Consider the following 21,564-nt stretch of genomic DNA (forward strand, 5'->3'; position numbering starts at 1 on the left):
TGTCCAGATGACAATAGTCTTCGTCGTAAGTATCGGCCTATCCAGACATCCATTAACGCTCACGCTTGCGTCACCGGCAAGCCGATCAACCAGGGCGGTATTCACGGTCGCATTTCCGCGACAGGGCGTGGAGTGTTTCACGGATTGGAGAACTTCATCAATGAGGCCAATTACATGAGCATGATCGGTACGTTACTTACTACGGTGCGATGAAGCGAAACGTGTATCGCGTCTCCTGTTTTATCATTCGGCGGGCTTATTAATTCTGCGAGATTAAGGGAGGAGCCTGCTTTAGAACGTTGAAAATAAGGTATAATTTTACGAATTTTTTTTGGAGAAACTATATAGCGGATCATTATAAAACTTTGATGCATTTATTAGTACATGTTTAAAGATAAAAAAAATTATTTTTTTATTTGAATATATCGCCTGTAAAGGTCGTCCTGGAGGCATCTTAGTGCAGCCGGCATTGTAAATTGGTGAGCATTCTCCTGCCTCCAAATTTCGTCCAAACTGAAAAATTGAAATATGTTCTCGTTATTTATGAATTCCCATCGTCGATGAACCTTTAATATTCATAAAAACATTAAGTTAAACAATTACTTTTGCATGAAAAAGTTCAACAACTTTGCTTAAAAATCGTACTTTTGTGTTCTAAGCTCCACCATTTTGGCACTTTTCAACTTTTTTCTTCTCTCTTTGGTTCATCGACGATGGGAATTCATAAATAACGAGAACATATTTCAATTTTTCAGTTTAGACGAAATTCGGAGGCAGGAGAATGCTCACCAATTTGCGATGCCGGCGACGCGGCTGCACTAAGATTTCTCCAGGACGACCTCTACAAGCGATATATTCAAATCAAAAAATAATTTTTTTTATCTTTAAACATGTACTAATAAATGCATAAAAGTTTTATAATGATCCGCTGTATAGTTTCTCCAAAAACAATTCGTAAAATATACCTTATTTTCAGCGTTCTAAAGCAGGCTCCCCCCTTAAGGGGATCCTGAAGTGGCCAGTGAACTCCGTCGCGGCGTCTGAATTACCGGCGGAATCGATGATTTTCCTGCATTTTCTTTTTATTGAATTCACAGAATGAAAAATCCTTTTCCACGATGAAAGTACACACAATAATGTAATGTGAAAAGCAGGACTTAACTTTCCAAACGGAAAAAAATCACAATTTTTTATTCAGCCACGATTTCACAGGCATACGTAGGCACGAAATGATCACGAATCTTTCTGCACTAATTACTTTTACGCTAGGCTTCTAAACTCATTTCTAAAAGCTTCCCCATATTCTTTCATTTTGTTCCGTCCTTGCGATTATCGAATTTTGGCCACACAAACCGCAAAACATTTATATTAAGAACATTAATGTACGAGGTGACGTCACAATAAGCCGATAATAAAACTGTAAATTTGTTTGTCGTTTTTAACATAAAGTCGAGTTTCGCTCGGTATATTTCTTTGTATACTTTAATCGTGGAGAAGGATTTTTCATTCTATACAATCATTAAAGAGTAATTAGTACAGTAAGATCGACGAATTCCGCCGGTAATACAGACGACTCCAGGATCCCCTTAAGGGCGGAGCCTGCTTTAGAACGTTGAAAATAAGGTATAATTTTACGAATTGTTTTGGAGAAACTATACAGCGGATCATTATAAAACTTTGATGCATTTATTAGTACATGTTTAAAGATAAAAAAAATTATTTTTTTATTTGAATGTATCGCCTGTAGAGGTCGTCCTGGAGGCATCTTAGTGCAGCCGGCATTGTAAATTGGTGAGCATTCTCCTGCCTCCAAATTTCGTCCAAACTGAAAAATTGAAATATGTTCTCGTTATTTATGAATTCCCATCGTCGATGAACCTTTAATATTCATAAAAACATTAAGTTAAACAATTACTTTTGCATGAAAAAGTTCAACAACTTTGCTTAAAAATCGTACTTTTGTGTTCTAAGCTCCACCATTTTGGCACTTTTCAACTTTTTTCTTCTCTCTTTGGTTCATCGACGATGGGAACTCATAAATAACGAGAACGTATTTCAATTTTTCAGTTTAGACGAAATTTGGAGGCAGGAGAATGCTCACCAATTTGCGATGCCGGCGACGCGGCTGCACTAAGATTTCTCCAGGACGACCTCTACAAGCGATACATTCAAATAAAAAAATAATTTTGTTTATCTTTAAACATGTACTAATAAATGCATCAAAGTTTTATAATGATCCGCTGTATAGTTTCTCGAAAAACAATTCGTAAAATATACCTTATTTTCAGCGTTCTAAAGCAGGCTCCCCCCTTAATAGAGTTTGATGATCCGTAGGTACAACACCTGGCTGGGGAGGCAAGACGTTTATTGTCCAAGGTTTTGGTAACGTAGGCCTGCACTCGATGCGCTACTTACACCGGGCGGGTGCTGCTTGCATAGGCGTGATTGAGCACGACGGCTCCATTTACAATTCAGAGGGCATCGACCCGAAGGTAAATGAAGAAATGTGTTTATCTCAGCATTTACGCTTTAATAATTTGTGAGCCTAAATTTTCATCGATTATACGAGACAAGAAAATTTTCTGAGCGTGCTTCTCGTGTTATTTTTTGCAGGAATTGGAAGAGTATCGCATAGAGAACGGCACCATCGTTGGTTTTCCGGGCGCCAAACCGTACGAAGGCGAGAATCTCATGTACGAGCCGTGCGATATATTTATACCGGCCGCTATAGAGAAAGTAATTAACAAAGACAACGCAGGACGTATCCAGGTACGGATTATTTCTGCGAAAGAAGATTTCAATTTTTTATTTCTCTCATAAAGATAATAAAATTTTTCATTCAAATCGTATTTTCGGCAGGCGAAAATTATCGCGGAGGCTGCTAATGGACCGACCACCCCCGCAGCGGATAAAATCCTGATCGACAGGAACATTCTCGTAATCCCGGACCTGTACATTAACGCCGGTGGTGTCACAGTCTCGTTCTTCGAGTGGTTAAAAAACCTGAACCATGTGTCGTACGGCCGCTTGACCTTCAAGTACGAAAGGGAGTCCAATTATCATCTTTTAGGTACGTTCAGTCACATTAAGTAACAGTGGCTCGATTAAAGTTCAGACTCGCGGACACAATAAGCTAATCTTCTAAATTTCTTCCTACAGAATCGGTACAGGAGTCTCTGGAACGTAGGTTCGGTCGCGTTGGTGGCCGCATACCCGTCACACCGTCCGAGGCCTTCCAGAAACGTATATCTGGCGCTTCCGAAAAGGACATCGTTCATTCTGGTCTAGATTACACGATGGAGAGATCAGCTAGGGTAATTACCTCGATCGATATAATCGAGATGCCATATTTATACGAAATAGGAACATTTTATTTTTATTATTATATTTCATTATTCGTTAAATAATTATTATTAAATGAAATTCAGACTTTAAGCAACGTTTTATTACTTCCAGGCTATCATGAAAACTGCCATGAGATTTAATCTCGGACTCGACCTGAGGACAGCCGCGTACGCCAACTCGATTGAGAAGATATTCACTACTTACTCCGAGGCTGGTCTCGCTTTCTAAATTATTTTAGTCGCAAGATTATATTCTACGAATTACGATAAAAGACGAAGTCAGTTTTTACGATTTTACGCGAGCAAGCAAGGAGCGACTCCGTGCATCATCCAGCGCATATTTAGAACTATACCTGACGACCGTACCAAATCTCGCAAGTGAGCAGAAAGATTACGCGACGTCGCGGAGGTGTGTTCCAGTGTTGTCTTACTTCTCAGATTCTATTTACCGTAACAATTTCTGCCTAGTTATGTATAGAAAAAGTCACGTAAAGCGGATGTCACGAAACTGTCGAGTCGAGTTCGAACGCTACGAGACACCCAAACATCCAGGAAGAAACGAGACACCGATCTGCTCCTGCATAAGATCGATATTACGACCGGGCCAGTGCATTTTGATATTTCACTTTTTATGCATACGATACGGAAGATCGACGGGATATCGTGACACAGAGTCATCCTCGAGGACCTTCTGGGCGACCAGAATTTTTGCATCGCACGCAATCTGTCATTTTTCTGCAACTACGTATGATTCTAATGATATTGCTGATGCCGCGTTGACAAGAAGGAAAACATTTCGCAATCTTATCGTTCGCGATAAAGAGCTCGGCTCGTCGCAAAACGTTGATAACGCGCGCGTCTGGGCTGGACGGATACGCGAGCCAACGTTGCGGGAGCGTTGCGTAGGCGCGGGAAGAAGGCTCGTTAATAAAGACATACTCCTGATACTTTCGAACCGGAAAGTGCACACTTTTATTTCATAGATATTACCGATTTTATTTTAGAGACTCGTAGATTTTAATCTGTTGTTCTGTAACACGATCGTGTGCTACGCAAGTAATGAAAGTGATATTTGATACATCAGATGCATTTTAATAGGTGCCATCGCAGCAATATACAGTACTTATCGATTATACCTCTAAAAACCGTAAGAATAAACGAATCGATACGTTATGAGCAGTGTTGTCTCGTCGATTCAACTTGTCAATTGGTTATTGCCCCCCGCTCTTTCCGCCCGTATCCTTGACTTGCCTTCTAATGCCAGATATATATATGTACGAGGAAGGCAAGTTTGTCCTGCCCATACACCCGCAAATGTCTTACTTCTCACGTGTATTATTCATGCTAATGAAAAGTGCAAAAAATCTCTACGTATTGTACTTTACTATTCTTTGCACTTTTCAATCTTTTATATGTATATATACAGGGTGGCCCACATAACATTTAACAGCTGAATATTTCGGAAACCATTTGTCAAATCAAAAAGTTGTTCATAAGAAAGTTTTATGTATTCGAGGGGCCTTTCTAACTACATAAGTATGAAGTTACCCCCTGCCCCCGAAACGTTAAAAAATATTAGGAGTAATTTGTTGCTTCGAATAAATACATGTTTACAAGTCAATGGCGGACATTTTGAACATTTAATAAATTGAATAACTAAACAAACAGTGTGTTGTGATTTTGATTTCGTGTAGCTTCGAAACTTTACACCGTCGTATCTTTTAACAGAAACATTTGACAAAAAAATGTTTTTAACAAAATTTACTTTTTTTTACCCGTAGAACCCAGCCATCTAACATTTTATAGGGGGTCCCGTTTGAAATTTGTGAAGTTACCCCCTGCCCCCCTAGGGGGGCAGGGGGTAACTTCATATTTATGTAGTTAGAAAGGCCCCTCGAATACATAAAACTTTCTCATGAACAACTTTTTGATTTGACAAATAATTTCCGAAATATTCAACTGTTAAGAGTTATGTGGGCCACCCTGTATAATATTGGGTCGGCCAAAAAGTAATTGCGTTTTTTTACAATAGATGGACATACATGTCTTGAAATGTAACTAACTTCATTCTAAACTGCAAATTCATTATGTAGCTTAACAACTCACAGTTCAAGCTTGTTTTACAAAAAGAAAGTACACCATTTCGTTAACAATTGTTTGTTTGCCGTCGATTTCAAAATGGAAAATAAAAAAAAAACATTTTCCTCATATTTTGTTTTATTACTTCCGAAAAGGGAAAAACGCTGTGCAAGCTCATAGAAAGTTATGTCATGTATATGGCGAAGATGCTTTAAAACTGCGGCAGTGTCAAAATTGGTTTACTAAATTTCGATCTGCAGATTTTAATGTGAAAGATGCACCACGCTCAGGAAGGCCAATCGAAATTGATGATGACAAAATAAAGGCACTGATCGATTCCAATCGGCGTTTAACGACCCGAGAGATTGCTGAGAATCTTAACATATCGAAATCGAGTGTTGAAAACCATTTGAAACGACTTGGATACATTAGTAAGCTCGATATTTGGGTACCACATGAGCTCAAAGAAATTCATCTCACTGAGCGTATTGACATCTGCGATTCTCTTTTGAAACGTGAGGAAAATGACCCATTTTTGAAACGTATGATAACAGGCGACGAAAAAACGATCGTCTACAACAACGTCAAACGAAAAAGATGGTGGAGCAAGCGTGATGAACCTGCTCGAAGCACTTGAAAAGCAGATATTCACCAAAGAAAGATTATGCTGTCAGTCTGGTGGGACTTTAAAGGTATTGTGTATTTTGAGCTGCTTGCAAGGAATCAAACCCTTAATTCAGACGTATACTGTCGTCAACTGGATAAATTAAACGATGCCATCAAACAGAAACGTCGAGAATTGGTGAATCGCAAAGGTGTTGTGTTTCACCATGATAACGCTAGACCACGTACAAGTTTGGTCACTCGTGAAAAATTGTTGCAGCTTGGATGGGATGCGTTACCACATCCACCATATTCGCCAGACCTGGCACCATCAGATTACCATTCGTTTCGTTCTTTGCAAAACGCCTTGAATGGTAAAACCTTGACTGCTGATGAGGATATCAAATCGTTGTTGGAATTGTTTTTTGCTGAAAAAGATAAGAACTGTTTTGAGCGCGGAATCATGAAGTTGCCTGAAAAATGGCAAAAGATAATCAAACAAAATGGACAATATATCGTTTAATAAAGTTTTTATTTCCCATGAAAAATTCGCCTTTTATTTATATAAAAAAAACGCAACTACTTTTTGGCCAACCCAATATATGGCGAAGATGCTTTAAAACTGCGTCAGTGTCAAAATTGGTGTACTAAATTTCGATCTGGAGATTTTAATGTGAAAGATGCACCACGCTCAGGAAGGCCAATCGAAATTGATGATGACAAAATCAAGGCACTGATCGATTCCAATCGGCGTTTAACGACCCGAGAGATTGCTGAGAATCTTAACATATCGAAATCGAGTGTTGAAAACCATTTGAAACGACTTGGATACATTAGTAAGCTCGATATTTGGGTACCACGTGAGCTCAAAGAAATTCATCTCACTGAGCGTATTGACATCTGCGATTCTCTTTTGAAACGTGAGGAAAATGACCCATTTTTGAAACGTATGATAACAGGCGACGAAAAATGGATTGTCTACAACACGTCAAACGAAAAAGATCGTGGAGCAAGCGTGATGAACCTGCTCGAAGCACTTGAAAAGCAGATATTCACCAAAGAAAGATTATGCTGTCAGTCTGGTGGGACTTTAAAGGTATTGTGTATTTTGAGCTGCTTGCAAGGAATCAAACCATTAATTCAGACGATACTGTCGTCAACTGGATTGCCATCAAACAGAAACGTCCAGAAGTGGTGAATCGCAAAGGTGTTGTGTTTTACCGTGATAACGCTAGACCACGTACAAGTTTGGTCATTCGTGAAAAATTGTTGCAGCTTGGATGGGATGCGTTACCACATCCACCATATTCGCCAGACCTGGCACCATCAGATTACCATTCGTTTCGTTCTTTGCAAAACGCCTTGAATGGTAAAACCTTGACTGCTGATGAGGATATCCAATCGTTGTTGGAATTGTTTTTTGCTGAAAAAGATAAGAACTTTTTTGAGCGCGGAATCATGAAGTTGCCTGAAAAATGGCAAAAGATAATCAAACAAAATGGACAATATATCGTTTAATAAAGTTTTTGTTTCCCATGAAAAATTCGCCTTTTATTTATATAAAAAAAACGCAATTACTTTTTGGCCAACCCAATATATGGCGAAGATGCTTTAAAACTGCGGAAGTGTCAAAATTGGTGTACTAAATTTCGATCTCGAGATTTTAATGTGAAAGATGCACCACGCTCAGGAAGGCCAATCGAAATTGATGATGACAAAATAAAGGCACTGATCGATTCCAATCGGCGTTTAACGACCCGAGAGATTGCTGAGAATCTTAATATATCGAAATCGAGTGTTGAAAACCATTTGAAACGACTTGGATACATTAGTAAGCTCGATATTTGGGTACCACATGAGCTCAAAGAAATTCATCTCACTGAGCGTATTGACATCTGCGATTCTCTTTTGAAACGTAAGGAAAATGACCCATTTTTGAAACGTATGATAACAGGCGACGAAAAATCGATCGTCTACAACAACGTCAAACGAAAAAGATCGTGGAGCAAGCGTGATGAACCTGCTCGAAGCACTTGAAAAGCAGATATTCACCAAAGAAAGATTATGCTGTCAGTCTGGTGGGACTTTAAAGGTATTGTGTATTTTGAGCTGCTTGCAAGGAATCAAACCATTAATTCAGACGTATACTGTCGTCAACTGGATAAATTAAACGATGCCATCAAACAGAAACGTCGAGAATTGGTGAATCACAAAGGTGTTGTGTTTCACCGTGATAACGCTAGACCACGTACAAGTTTGGTCACTCGTGAAAAATTGTTGCAGCTTGGATGGGATGCGTTACCACATCCACCATATTCGCCAGACCTGGCACCATCAGATTACCATTCGTTTCGTTCTTTGCAAAACGCCTTGAATGGTAAAACCTTGACTGCTGATGAGGATATCAAATCGTTGTTGGAATTGTTTTTTGCTGAAAAAGATAAGAACTTTTTTGAGCGCGGAATCATGAAGTTGCCTGAAAAATGGTAAAAGATAATCAAACAAAATGGACAATATATTGTTTAATAAAGTTTTTGCTTCCCATGAAAAATTCGCCTTTTATTTATATAAAAAAACGCAATTACTTTTTGGCCAACCCAATAATAATCAATTTTATTAATTTTACTGTTCTTTATAATTTAATTCTTTATAATTTGCATATCAGAGTTCGTCCAGATAACACAATAGCTAATCTCGTAAGGAGGGGACCAAATGCAAGGGACCTCTCGAATCCTACCTGCTCGACGCATGTTGCAAATATTAAAGAAGACGCAATTCATGCATAATGTATGTCAGTCAGCTTTATTTTACAATCTCTTCTCTCGAGGTAATTGTTTTTCCACCGCACATGTAACTTTTTATACGTAATCTGCTCGTTATTAATTATAATCTCATTATAATTTTACATGACGTGACATTTTGCAGCAGGAGCGCGACCCGCGGGGCCGAGCCGAGCCGAGCCAAGCGGATGCACCGCTTTTCGTGATGCCGCAAATAGTCGCGGAGCGGGCGGGTGGTGGGTGCATGTACGCGCGGGCAGACTAATAACGTAGGTGTGGGCGCCCGTAGAACGGCGACGTGTTCCGCGGGGCGGACAAGTTGCGTTCACCAGCACCAGCTCGTCGCCGGGGCGGCGCCTGGTCCGGTTCTATAAAGCATCGCGACGCCGCGACGACAACTTCGCTCCTTCCGTCACGCCACTTCACTTCTATTGACGCACGCATTATCGGCAATCAGCAAAGGTGACGTAGAACGAAAAAGACGAGATAAAGGAATCTACGCGAAGCGAGTTTATCGATTTTGCGATCGCCAACGCGGCGGATGACGGTTCATCACCGACGATAAATCGGATTCGATCGCGTTCCAGCTGGGAGATTCTTCGGTTCGGGCAAGAGTCGACGACCTCTCCCGCTCCCGAATTTGCGTCTGCGAGCGACTCGGAGTGACCCGAATCGAGAGCCTCCCGGCTTTTAACGCGAGCGCGATCGAATCACGAGGGCAGTTTCAGTTCAGGGCGGTTATTCGCGGCCGGGAAGATTTGCGACCGCGTGCCAGCGCGATGTGCATCAATCCACGTGTTATCTCGTGTTCGTGCTAAGTGCGAAACGGCGGCGGCGGTGCGCGCATCGGAACCGAGGGTTCACGCAAATAGGGGTGAAAGTGTCACGCAGCCCCGTATCGGCACGGAACGGACCGCGCGCGGTCGGAAGTTGCGTTGTGACCCTTGCGGGTTACGGTGCAATGTAGAAGCGCGGAATTAACGTTACCATTCGCGTCATAACAGTGTGATTATTTTCACGCGCGCACGCGGCACGTTATTTTTTATACTGTCCCATTGTGCTTGTTTCTCTACCCGCAGGTGGCGAGATTTGAATCACGCGTCAATCCGACCGATATACCCATGGCGACCATGAGCAACGGCAACGGGTCCACGATGCAGATCAACAGTCGACCCGATGACATTCGCAAGCGGATTATCGGATGTGAGTGTTAAATGTCATGAAATGTCTCTGTGCGGGTGGTGCGAGAAAAGAACTCGCATGGTGAAGGAAGGAAGCTCATTCGTCACGTTCGGATTAGAAAGGAAAGAAATTTCCGACGCGTAAATTGTTTTATTTTATTTTATTTTTATTCTGCTTTTTACATTTTATTTTGATTTTTAGAGAAACACGTGCTTGAATATTTATCTTATCCTGTTGTTTCCTTCCTTTTCCGTTAATTTTTATCTCATTGCCACGAATTGAATTATTCTCGTAAATCCGAGAAACATTCTAAATATTGCTTTTTCCGTACAAATATAAATATTAATGCGAACTGTTATTTCGAACGTGTACGTGGCGAAAATCAAGCGACAAGGACCTTAAGCTCGAGAAGTGAATTATTACGTGTATGTAAAGAAGGTCGAATGCTTTTATATAACCGAACTTCAATTCATTGTGACATATGTATTTGCCCGATAGGTTGTCAGGAATTTAGTATGCGTCTTATTAGATATTTCTCATAGGTACTTCGGAATCAATTACTGAAGTATTTATCTAGCTTGATCCATTAAAAAGAGAATCAAAAATGAAACTATAAAAATTTCCTAACTAAATCTCACATACTTTTAAGATCGTCTTTATCATTATTAAACATTAATAATTTGGAAATCAGATCCTGAAAGTAAACATTACTTATCATTTACATAGTTACTTTGGGTAAATCTACCCGATTAGCGAACCCACCTCCTATCACCTTGTCCTTGACATATATTATAGAGGTCACCCTCCTGAGTGACCTTCAAAAGGTTTTAGCCGTCGGTCGTTGTTTACTAAAAAGTTATTAACAAAAGAAGTTTAATGATTTTGCACGAATTTTCAGCTGTCTACGCGAACCAAGAACATAATATTGACATATATTACAAAGGTCACCTTCCCGAATAACCCGCACTAGGTTTTAGTCGTCGATCGTTGTTTATGAATAAGTTATTAACAAAAGAAATTTTGCAAATATAGTAGTTATTTTGAATATTGAAAGATATAAAAGACGAATATGTATATGAACGAAGGAAGGAAAGTCATTTAAAGCAGTGAATCGTTAATATATAGACTAGTTTCTTTTAATATAAGTACAAAGTATTCTTGACTTTAAGCATAAACAGTTAAATACAAAGTATTCTTTGCTTTAACCTAACCTAAACTAACCTAACCTAACCTGGTTAGGTTATATTTTCCGAAACTGGAGCCTCGGACAGCTCGTTTTCAGCCCACTTCGCGGGAGGGCAGGGGCTTCGCCCCCCCCCCCCCGCCGGAATCCGCGCCGTGTACCAGGTGATCAAAATCTGTACGGTAAAATCTGTTACACTGGTTCTGGCGGGGGGCGGGAGGCGAAGCCCCTGCGCCCCGCCCTCCCGCGAAGCGGGTTGAAACCGAGCGTATGTGTCCGGGACTCCAGTTTCGGAAAATATAACCTTTGGCTTGTTGTGGACGGCTCAAAATTCGTGCAAATAATTAAACTTCTTTTGTTAATAACTTTTTAGTAAACAACGACCGACGGCTAAAACCTTTTGAAGGTCACTCAGGAGGGTGACCTCTATAATATATGTCAAGGACAAGGTGATAGGAGGTGGGTTCGCTAATCGGTAGATTTACCGTTACTTTGTATTTTTTTAATTAGTTTTCTTTATTATAAGAATTGTGTATAGAGTTGAGACTGGCCTTTCATGCGGCAGTGAGGCAGCGATTGAAATCAATGAGTTAAAATCTCGTTTCCGCTTCGAATTGACGCCCGAGGAACGGATGCACTTCGAAGTCGTACGTTTATATGCCAGGCGTATCTAGGCTACCGACAAAAATAGTAGCTCTCGCACACGTTCTCGCGAAATTCAGCCTGGCGGAAATAGATCCCCCAGGCAGCACACATTGGTTTCAAAACCGTTTCATAAACGTTTTGCCGTAACGTTCCATAACCATTTTATTGAAACGTTTATTTAGGAGAAAATGTCCAACGAAAAAACGTTAGGAGAAACGTTTCAGAAACCATCAGAAAAATATTTATCGATTCTATATATCAGTGCCTCAAAGATAGACAGAGTTAAGTCACATTTTTGTAAAAAACTATTTTATGAATTACTCTCTAAATTTCGTGCAGTGGAATCTCACTCTTTTGAAATATCACTTCAAGTAATAGTGATCTCAAAAGTTTCAAAAGAAAAGAAGAAGAAAAGAGTATTGGATCGGTTTTCCGGATGGTTATTTATAAGGTGATAACATAAATGTTACTTGCGAGAACGTCACGTCTGGCCTGGCCATCTATCGGTCGCTTGGTGAATCAGAGGTGGGAATCACACACGCTTGTGTTGATTTTTGTCTCTTGTTCCATAATCGAGTACATTGAAACGTATGATGTAAAAATAATTAATACTCGCAAAGTAAGTAGAAATTACTATTTTTTCTATATTAATTATATAATTTCAAATCAATTTAATAAAACACATTTTTCGTTTCTGTGGAAAGGTGAAAAATACGTTTTTAAAATTGAGGTCTAAAAACGGTTTCTATTTAAACCGTTTCTTAAATGGTACTTTATGTTTCTTAGACATTAGATACGTCTAAGAAACATATATTAGGCTAACATGTGCTGCCTGGGCCGTTTGGTGCAGCTTTTCAGGATAAGAAACATACGTTTTAATTTATCATCCATGTTCTTTCATTTAATTCTTTTTTTCATCTTTTATTCCAAGAATTTTGCAGTTCATCTCTCAGTCATAAATTACGATGTAAAATTTCTAGCGATTGTCAGTATACGAAATGTCGCTCCGATTTCGCGGTATCTTGGATATCGATGATATCGGCACCGATCGCAAAAGCTCCGGAAGCCAAAGGAGGGTGTGCTTCGCTGGGTCTGGGACACCCTGTAGTACGTGTGTGCCGATTACGCGTGAACTTGGAACGCTTTAGCATTCACCTTGTACACCTTGGCGTTAGGCTTTCTTTCTATAGATCCGCTATAAGTGCGGCCAGTTTTATTCGCGGAAACAAGTCGAATAAAATATCCAGATCGAAATTGTCTATAGCGGCCGGGGTTTGTTCGATCGGTCCCGATTCTTCAACGACTACGACCACTACGATGACGCAGCATCGCACCACCCACCCCGTTTCTGAAGTACGAAGGAGAGGAAGAGAGAAGAACAACGACTAGCCGAACGGCTGAAGAAGAGAGGAAGAGCTAAACGTAGAGCGACAGCAAGAGGAACGCGCGGGGAAGGAAAGGGCGATATTCTCGGGAGGCGAAGCGGAGGGTGGCGCGCATCTCGCGCATGCTGCCTCGCCGAAGGCGAGAGACTAGGGATGAACGGAAGGGAGGTCACTGGGCTAGAAGGGTGGTAGGGAGAAAGAGCGAGACAGAGAGAAATAGAGGAGAGGAGTGCAAGAAAGAGAGACGCCGCCTGAACGTCAACATCTAGTCGTGGCGAATCGTGTGAGAGGTGAATAACGTGCTTCGGACCCGGTACCGTTTATCCCCGCTTCAACCCTTAACGCGCATAATCGACGAGAAACGGCTATCGCCTTCGAACGTAGAAATAGTGTCGCTTCTACGCGCTGCGACTGAGCGGAGAAGTCGGGACCCTGGTGACTGTACCGAGATGACCGAAGGTGAGCGATTGGCAAGTGATTGAAGGAAAAAGTGGAGGAATTCGTTGACAAAGGTGGAAAAAGCTTATTTTAATACTCTCGCGCTTTTCTCTTATCGCAAACTCTGACTCTGAGGATATTGATTCGCTGGAATGTTTGTTTCGCTTTACGTTCAGTGGAGTACGTTGCATGAATATTGTAAAGAGACGTAGCGTTATTATTTTAAGTTACATTTCATACAATACTTAAGTTCAATCATGCGTCTCTTAGAACATTAGAGCTATTTTTGTAACGTAAAGTCTGGATATTTTTGTCCGCATCGCACTGTTCTGACTTGTTAGTGCGAAACTTGTTTCGCAACTTTTGCTTCAGTCGAACAGCCATTAAATAAATCGATCAGGATTTTTATTAGGTGTTGTCTTGAAATGCCACTGTGTCAGATCATCGTCGAAGACTTTGTATTCTCGTGGAATTATAAGTTTTCGAATGTAGGTTGTGTGCACATTGTGTATGACGTATGTATATTGATCGGCTCGTAAAGCAGACAGAGGCATAGGAATCAATGGCGAATTGTACGCGCTTTACCGATACGTCTTTTGACTTATAAGAAAAGATCGATTAAACTACGGGAAGAAGAAGCTTTAAACGCGCCCGTATACTTGCCATATATTTCAAACTTTTTTTAAATATTTCATATCACTATGTAATAGAGATATCGTAAGCACGCTAAGAACACACGTGATATGTATGTGTATATATATATATATATATATATATAAATAATAATAATATAAATATAAAATACGTATATAGATATACGTATTTTATATTTATATTATTATTATATAAATATTATAAATATTATTATATTGGGTTGGCCAAAAAGTAATTGCGTTTTTTTTATATAAATAAAAGGCGAATTTTTCATGGGAAGCAAAAACTTTATTAAACAATATATTGTCCATTTTGTTTGCTTATCTTTTGCCATTTTTCAGGCAACTTCATGATTCCGCGCTCAAAAAAGTTCTTATCTTTTTCAGCAAAAAACAATTCCAACAAAGATTTGATATCCTCATCAGCAGTAAAGGTTTTACCATTCAAGGCGTTTTGCAAAGAACGAAACGAATGGTAATCTGATGGTGCCAGGTCTGGCGAATATGGTGGATGTGGTAACGCATCCCATCCAAGCTGCAACAATTTTTCACGAGTGACCAAACTTGTACGTGGTCTAGCGTTATCATGGTGAAACACAACACCTTTGCGATTCACCAATTCTCGACGTTTCTGTTTGATGGCAATCCAGTTGACGACAGTATACGTCTGAATGAATGGTTTGATTCCTTGCAAGCAGCTCAAAATACACAGTCCCACCAGACTGACAGCATAATCTTTCTTTGGTGAATATCCGCTTTTCAAGTGCTTCGAGCAGGTTCATCACGCTTGCTCCACGATCTTTTTCGTTTGACGTTGTTGTAGACGATCCATTTTTCGTCGCCTGTTATCATACGTTTAAAAAATGGGTCATTTTCCTCACGTTTCAAAAGAGAATCGCAGATGTCAATACGCTTAGTGAGATGAATTTCTTTGAGCTCACGTGGTACCCAAATATCGAGCTTACTAATGTATCCAAGACGTTTCAAATGGTTTTCAACACTCGATTTCGATATGTTAAGATTCTCAGCAATCTCTCGGGTCGTTAAACGCCGATTCGAATCGATCAGTGCCTTTATTTTGTCATCATCAATTTCGATTGGCCTTCCTGAGCGTGGTGCATCTTTCACATTAAAATCTCGAGATCGAAATTTAGTAAACCAATTTTGACACTGTCGCAGTTTTAAAGCATCTTCGCCATATATTGGGTTGGCCAAAAAGTAATTGCGTTTTTTTTATATAAATAAAAGGCGAATTTTTCATGGGAAACAAAAACTTTATGAAACAATATATTGTCCATTTTGTTTGCTTATCTTTTGCCATTTTTCAGGCAACTTCATGATTCCGCGCTCAAAAAAGTTCTTATCTTTTTCAGCAAAAAACAATTCCAACAACGATTTGATATCCTCATCGGCAGTAAAGGTTTTACCATTCAAGGCGTTTTGCAAAGAACGAAACGAATGGTAATCTGATGGTGCCAGGTCTGGCGAATATGGTGGATGTGGTAACACATCCCATCCAAGCTGCAACAATTTTTCACGAGTGACCAAACTTGTACGTGGTCTAGCGTTATCACGGTGAAACACAACACCTTTGCGATTCACCAATTCTCGACGTTTCTGTTTGATGGCAATCCAGTTGACGACAGTATACGTCTGAATGAATGGTTTGATTCCTTGCAAGCAGCTCAAAATACACAGTCCCACCAGACTGACAGCATAATCTTTCTTTGGTGAATATCTGCTTTTCAAGTGCTTCGAGCAGGTTCATCACGCTTGCTCCACGATCTTTTTCGTATGACGTTGTTGTAGACGATCGATTTTTCGTCGCCTGTTATCATACGTTTCAAAAATGGGTCATTTTCCTCACGTTTCAAAAGAGAATCGCAGATGTCAATACGCTTAGTGAGATGAATTTCTTTGAGCTCACGTGGTACCCAAATATCGAGCTTACTAATGTATCCAAGACGTTTCAAATGGTTTTCAACACTCGATTTCGATATGTTAAGATTCTCAGCAATCTCTCGGGTCGTTAAACGCCGATTCGAATCGATCAGTGCCTTTATTTTGTCATCATCAATTTCGATTGGCCTTCCTGAGCGTGGTGCATCTTTCACATTAAAATCTCGAGATCGAAATTTAGTAAACCAATTTTGACACTGTCGCAGTTTTAAAGCATCTTCGCCATATATTGGGTTGGCCAAAAAGTAATTGCGTTTTTTTTATATAAATAAAAGGCGAATTTTTCATGGGAAACAAAAACTTTATGAAACAATATATTGTCCATTTTGTTTGCTTATCTTTTGCCATTTTTCAGGCAACTTCATGATTCCGCGCTCAAAAAAGTTCTTATCTTTTTCAGCAAAAAACAATTCCAACAACGATTTGATATCCTCATCGGCAGTAAAGGTTTTACCATTCAAGGCGTTTTGCAAAGAACGAAACGAATGGTAATCTGATGGTGCCAGGTCTGGCGAATATGGTGGATGTGGTAACACATCCCATCCAAGCTGCAACAATTTTTCACGAGTGACCAAACTTGTACGTGGTCTAGCGTTATCACGGTGAAACACAACACCTTTGCGATTCACCAATTCTCGACGTTTCTGTTTGATGGCAATCCAGTTGACGACAGTATACGTCTGAATGAATGGTTTGATTCCTTGCAAGCAGCTCAAAATACACAGTCCCACCAGACTGACAGCATAATCTTTCTTTGGTGAATATCTGCTTTTCAAGTGCTTCGAGCAGGTTCATCACGCTTGCTCCACGATCTTTTTCGTATGACGTTGTTGTAGACGATCGATTTTTCGTCGCCTGTTATCATACGTTTCAAAAATGGGTCATTTTCCTCACGTTTCAAAAGAGAATCGCAGATGTCAATACGCTTAGTGAGATGAATTTCTTTGAGCTCACGTGGTACCCAAATATCGAGCTTACTAATGTATCCAAGACGTTTCAAATGGTTTTCAACACTCGATTTCGATATGTTAAGATTCTCAGCAATCTCTCGGGTCGTTAAACGCCGATTCGAATCGATCAGTGCCTTTATTTTGTCATCATCAATTTCGATTGGCCTTCCTGAGCGTGGTGCATCTTTCACATTAAAATCTCGAGATCGAAATTTAGTAAACCAATTTTGACACTGTCGCAGTTTTAAAGCATCTTCGTCATATATTGGGTTGGCCAAAAAGTAATTGCGTTTTTTTTATATAAATAAAAGGCGAATTTTTCATGGGAAACAAAAACTTTATTAAACAATATATTGTCCATTTTGTTTGCTTATCTTTTGCCATTTTTCAGGCAACTTCATGATTCCGCGCTCAAAAAAGTTCTTATCTTTTTCAGCAAAAAACAATTCCAACAACGATTTGATATCCTCATCGGCAGTAAAGGTTTTACCATTCAAGGCGTTTTGCAAAGAACGAAACGAATGGTAATCTGATGGTGCCAGGTCTGGCGAATATGGTGGATGTGGTAACACATCCCATCCAAGCTGCAACAATTTTTCACGAGTGACCAAACTTGTACGTGGTCTAGCGTTATCACGGTGAAACACAACACCTTTGCGATTCACCAATTCTCGACGTTTCTGTTTGATGGCAATCCAGTTGACGACAGTATACGTCTGAATGAATGGTTTGATTCCTTGCAAGCAGCTCAAAATACACAGTCCCACCAGACTGACAGCATAATCTTTCTTTGGTGAATATCTGCTTTTCAAGTGCTTCGAGCAGGTTCATCACGCTTGCTCCACGATCTTTTTCGTTTGACGTTGTTGTAGACGATCCATTTTTCGTCGCCTGTTATCATACGTTTCAAAAATCGATCATTTTCCTCACGTTTCGAAAGAGAATCGCAGATGTCAATACGCTTAGTGAGATGAATTTCTTTGAGCTCACGTGGTACCCAAATATCGAGCTTACTAATGTATCCAAGTCGTTTTAAATGGTTCTCAACACTCGATTTCGATATGTTAAGATTCTCAGCAATCTCTCGGGTCGTTAAACGCCGATTCGAATCGATCAGTGCCTTTATTTTGTCATCATTAATTTCGAATGGCCTTCCTGAGCGTGATGCATCTTTCACATTAAAATCTCCAGATCGAAATTTAGCAAACCAATTTTGACACTGCCGCAGTTTTAAAGCATCTTCGCCATATACATCACGTAACTTTTGATGAGCTTGCACAGCGTTTTTCCCTTTTCGGAAGTAATAAAACAAAATATGAGGAAAATGTTCTTTTTGATTTTCCATTTTGAATCGGCGGCAAACAAACAATTGTTAACGAAATCGTGTACTTTCTTTTTGTAAAACAAGCTTGAACTGTGAGTTGTTAACCTACATAATGAATTTGCGGTTTAGAATGAAGTTAGTTACATTTCAAGACATGCATGTCCATCTATTGGAAAAAAACGCAATTACTTTTTGGCCAACCCAATATATTATATATATAATATTATATATATTATTATTATTATATATTTATATTATTATACCTCTATATTTATAGATAGTATAAGTATAGAGGTACATTTATTTATGTGTGCATAGAAAAATTTATATATTTCAGTATAGTTCAAATTTGTATAACAATTGGCAGTAAGTGAGTCCGTTATTCGTGTGTCCCACGATAATAAATGTCTGTCATTTAATATTTATGCGATGCTCTGTTGCGATCGGTATCACATAAATAAATGTTGTACATGTAATGGCTAATCTATTAGGGCTGAATAAATAAATACTTTTTTGCGATGTGTCTCCTGTCCCTATGACGACAGGGACAACGACAATGACAACAAACGAGGATAAAACATGCCATCATATTACTTCGCACGAAGTAATTTCGTATTCTGCATAATGGTAGATATTAGCGTTAGTCGAAGAACATCGCTCATGTTACATATGTAAAGGAATCATTACAGATAATGTGGCAATTTTCAGCGAATTGCGTTTAAATTTCCTGCGAATGCATTACAAAATATTAGATTCTTGAGAAATTTTCTGTGAAAAGATTTTCTTCTTTATTTTCTATTTATCCTTTATTTATTTTTTAAACTTAATATTATTCTCCAAACCTTAACTTTTACATTCAAGCACATACTTGAACCTTCAAAATTCATATTATTTTGATGCTAATTAAATCTCGATTTCAATTAGTTTTTATTCAAATTCTGAAAATTTTAATTAAATTTTCCATCAAATGGGACTTCAAAAAGATGAGTTCAAGGATTCATGGATTCAAAAAATAGATTAGAATCTGAAAAGAAATTTTTCGATTAAATCTCAGTTACTTAGGTATTTCATCAATATATTATCGTCGCTCTGAATATTATTATTAATGGTTTTATCATTCGTTTACAGCGGATGATAGTGCGCAGGGGGACACAACGACATGTGGGAACATCCTGGTCGTATTGTCGTGGATCATAGTAATCATAACGATGCCGTTCTCCCTCTTCGTTTGCTTTAAGGTAAAAATATACTTTGGAAAATTTTCAAGGATTAAATCATTTATTATTATTGTTTACCTAGTAACTACATATGCAGAAGCGATCATTTCAACAAGCAATATTTTGCCAACTATAGTTATATATATATATATACGCATGATGTTTATGCATAAATATATCACATCTTTATCCTTTCATCATAAACTTGTTTTCGCTGTGATCTTATTATTAGATCCGGTATGCGGTATCATTGGATCACTCAGTGATATGCATCGGTGCGTCACTATCACACGTGTCTTTATAACGTGTTCTCCCATTTATAATTCTCATATCGGCGAGATCTCTTTGCTACTAACTGCTTCATAGTAAAAAAACAGACATCAACTTGCGTTGCAGCGCTGTTTATCGATCACTTCCGCGACTGACATTTCTATAAAAATTATTATTATCTTCCTCGACTTCCAGCAGTATTTAAATTTATTCGCATAAAAAGTTATGGTATTATTAGTTATAGCATACTTTATTTTATCTCGAAACTTATATTTCTGAAAATATACCCGCCTCTTTTCTTGAATTTATAGGTCGTACAAGAGTACGAAGGGCCGTCATATTCCGGCTGGGGCGTCTTCTATCTGGCGGTGCTAAGGGTCCCGGTACGACTAAAAACCATCTCTCGTTATATCAATCTATTCATTTTAAGATAGACGTAAATCCGCGATGAGCGTAATTAATTTCGACGTGACACTTGGAGCTAGTTTAGAACTTGGAAATTGTCGCGTAGAAGAATTTCAACTTCCTTCGCGTATATAGTTCTGGTGCGACTGTGATATTCAGGATCGATACAGTTAAATAATTCGGTTGGCGCATTTATCGTTCCTTCTTCATGATTTCTTTCTCTTGTACGTAATGCCTTCGGCATTTTACACGGCGAGCCGTCGAATTATCGAAATTTTATATAAATAAAAGGCGAATTTTTCATGGAAACAAAAACTTTATTAAACAATTATATTGTCCATTTTGTTTGCTTATTTTTTTGCCATTTTTCAGCAACTTCACATGATCCGCGCTCAAAAAAGTTCTTATCTTTTTCAGCAAAAAACAATTCCAACAAAGATTTGATATCCTCATCGCAGTAAGGTTTTTACCAATTCAAGGCTTTTGCAAAGAACGAAACGAATGGTAATCTGATGGTGCCAGTCTGGCGAATATGGTGGATGTGGTAACAACATCCCATCCAAGCTGCAAACAATTTTTCACGAGTGACCAAACTTGTACGTGGTCTAGCTTATCATGGTGAAACACAACACCTTTGCGATTCACCAATTCTCGACGTTTCTGTTTGATGGCAATCCAGTTGACGACAGTATACGTCTGAATGAATGTTTGATTCCTTGCAAGCAGCTCAAAATACACAGTCCACCAGACTGACAGCATAATCTTTCTTTGGTGAATATCGCTTTTCAAGTGCTTCGAGCAGGTTCATCACGCTTGCTCCACGATCTTTTTTCGTTTGACGTGTTGTAGACGATCCATTTTTCGTCGCCTGTTATCATACGTTTAAAAATGAGTCATTTTCCTCACGTTTCAAAGAGAAATCGCAGATGTCAATACGCTTAGTGAGATGAATTTCTTGACTCACGGGCTACCCCATGTTGTAGACGATCGATTTTTCGTCGCCTGTTATCATACGTTTCAAAAATCGATCATTTTCCTCACGTTTCAAAAGAGAATCGCAGATGTCAATACGCTTAGTGAGATGAATTTCTTTGAGCTCATGTGGTACCCAAATATCGAGCTTACTAATGTATCCAAGTCGTTTTAA

At 39.2% G+C, this 21,564-nt stretch overlaps 2 protein-coding genes across 2 annotated transcripts in view; both read left to right on the forward strand.

Annotated features, from left to right (window-relative positions):
* LOC105279598 (glutamate dehydrogenase, mitochondrial) overlaps positions 1 to 4,535 on the forward strand; it is a 7,713-nt gene extending 3,178 nt beyond the window's left edge. Inside the window, exons 4-9 of the mRNA XM_026974688.1 lie at positions 8 to 187; positions 2,335 to 2,492; positions 2,614 to 2,769; positions 2,860 to 3,070; positions 3,160 to 3,314; positions 3,457 to 4,535. Coding sequence (XP_026830489.1) covers positions 8 to 187; positions 2,335 to 2,492; positions 2,614 to 2,769; positions 2,860 to 3,070; positions 3,160 to 3,314; positions 3,457 to 3,573 — 977 coding nt within the window. The 3' untranslated portion in view covers positions 3,574 to 4,535. The remainder of the gene's footprint in view (positions 1 to 7; positions 188 to 2,334; positions 2,493 to 2,613; positions 2,770 to 2,859; positions 3,071 to 3,159; positions 3,315 to 3,456) is intronic.
* A 4,543-nt stretch (positions 4,536 to 9,078) lies between these two features.
* LOC113563278 (band 7 protein AAEL010189-like) lies at positions 9,079 to 20,446 on the forward strand. The gene is made up of 4 exons (XM_026974689.1): positions 9,079 to 9,268; positions 9,886 to 10,009; positions 19,654 to 19,763; positions 20,324 to 20,446. Exons 2-4 carry the CDS (start codon positions 9,928 to 9,930, stop codon positions 20,444 to 20,446), a joined length of 315 nt encoding a protein of 104 aa, XP_026830490.1. The 5' UTR covers positions 9,079 to 9,268; positions 9,886 to 9,927.
* Positions 20,447 to 21,564: the final 1,118 nt, after the last annotated feature.

The sequence above is a fragment of the Ooceraea biroi genome, chromosome 13 (assembly GCF_003672135.1).
Source record: "Ooceraea biroi isolate clonal line C1 chromosome 13, Obir_v5.4, whole genome shotgun sequence".
In the NCBI taxonomy this organism is placed as follows: Eukaryota; Metazoa; Arthropoda; class Insecta; order Hymenoptera; family Formicidae; genus Ooceraea; species Ooceraea biroi.

Bases quoted from the DNA above. Each gene is read 5' to 3' on its own strand.
- LOC113563278 (XM_026974689.1), top strand. From the start codon at position 9,928: ATGGCGACCATGAGCAACGGCAACGGGTCCACGATGCAGATCAACAGT. The intron at 10,010-19,653 runs GTGAGTGTTAAA...ATTCGTTTACAG, and splicing joins TCGCAAGCGGATTATCGGAT to CGGATGATAGTGCGCAGGGG. The intron at 19,764-20,323 runs GTAAAAATATAC...TTGAATTTATAG, and splicing joins CCCTCTTCGTTTGCTTTAAG to GTCGTACAAGAGTACGAAGG.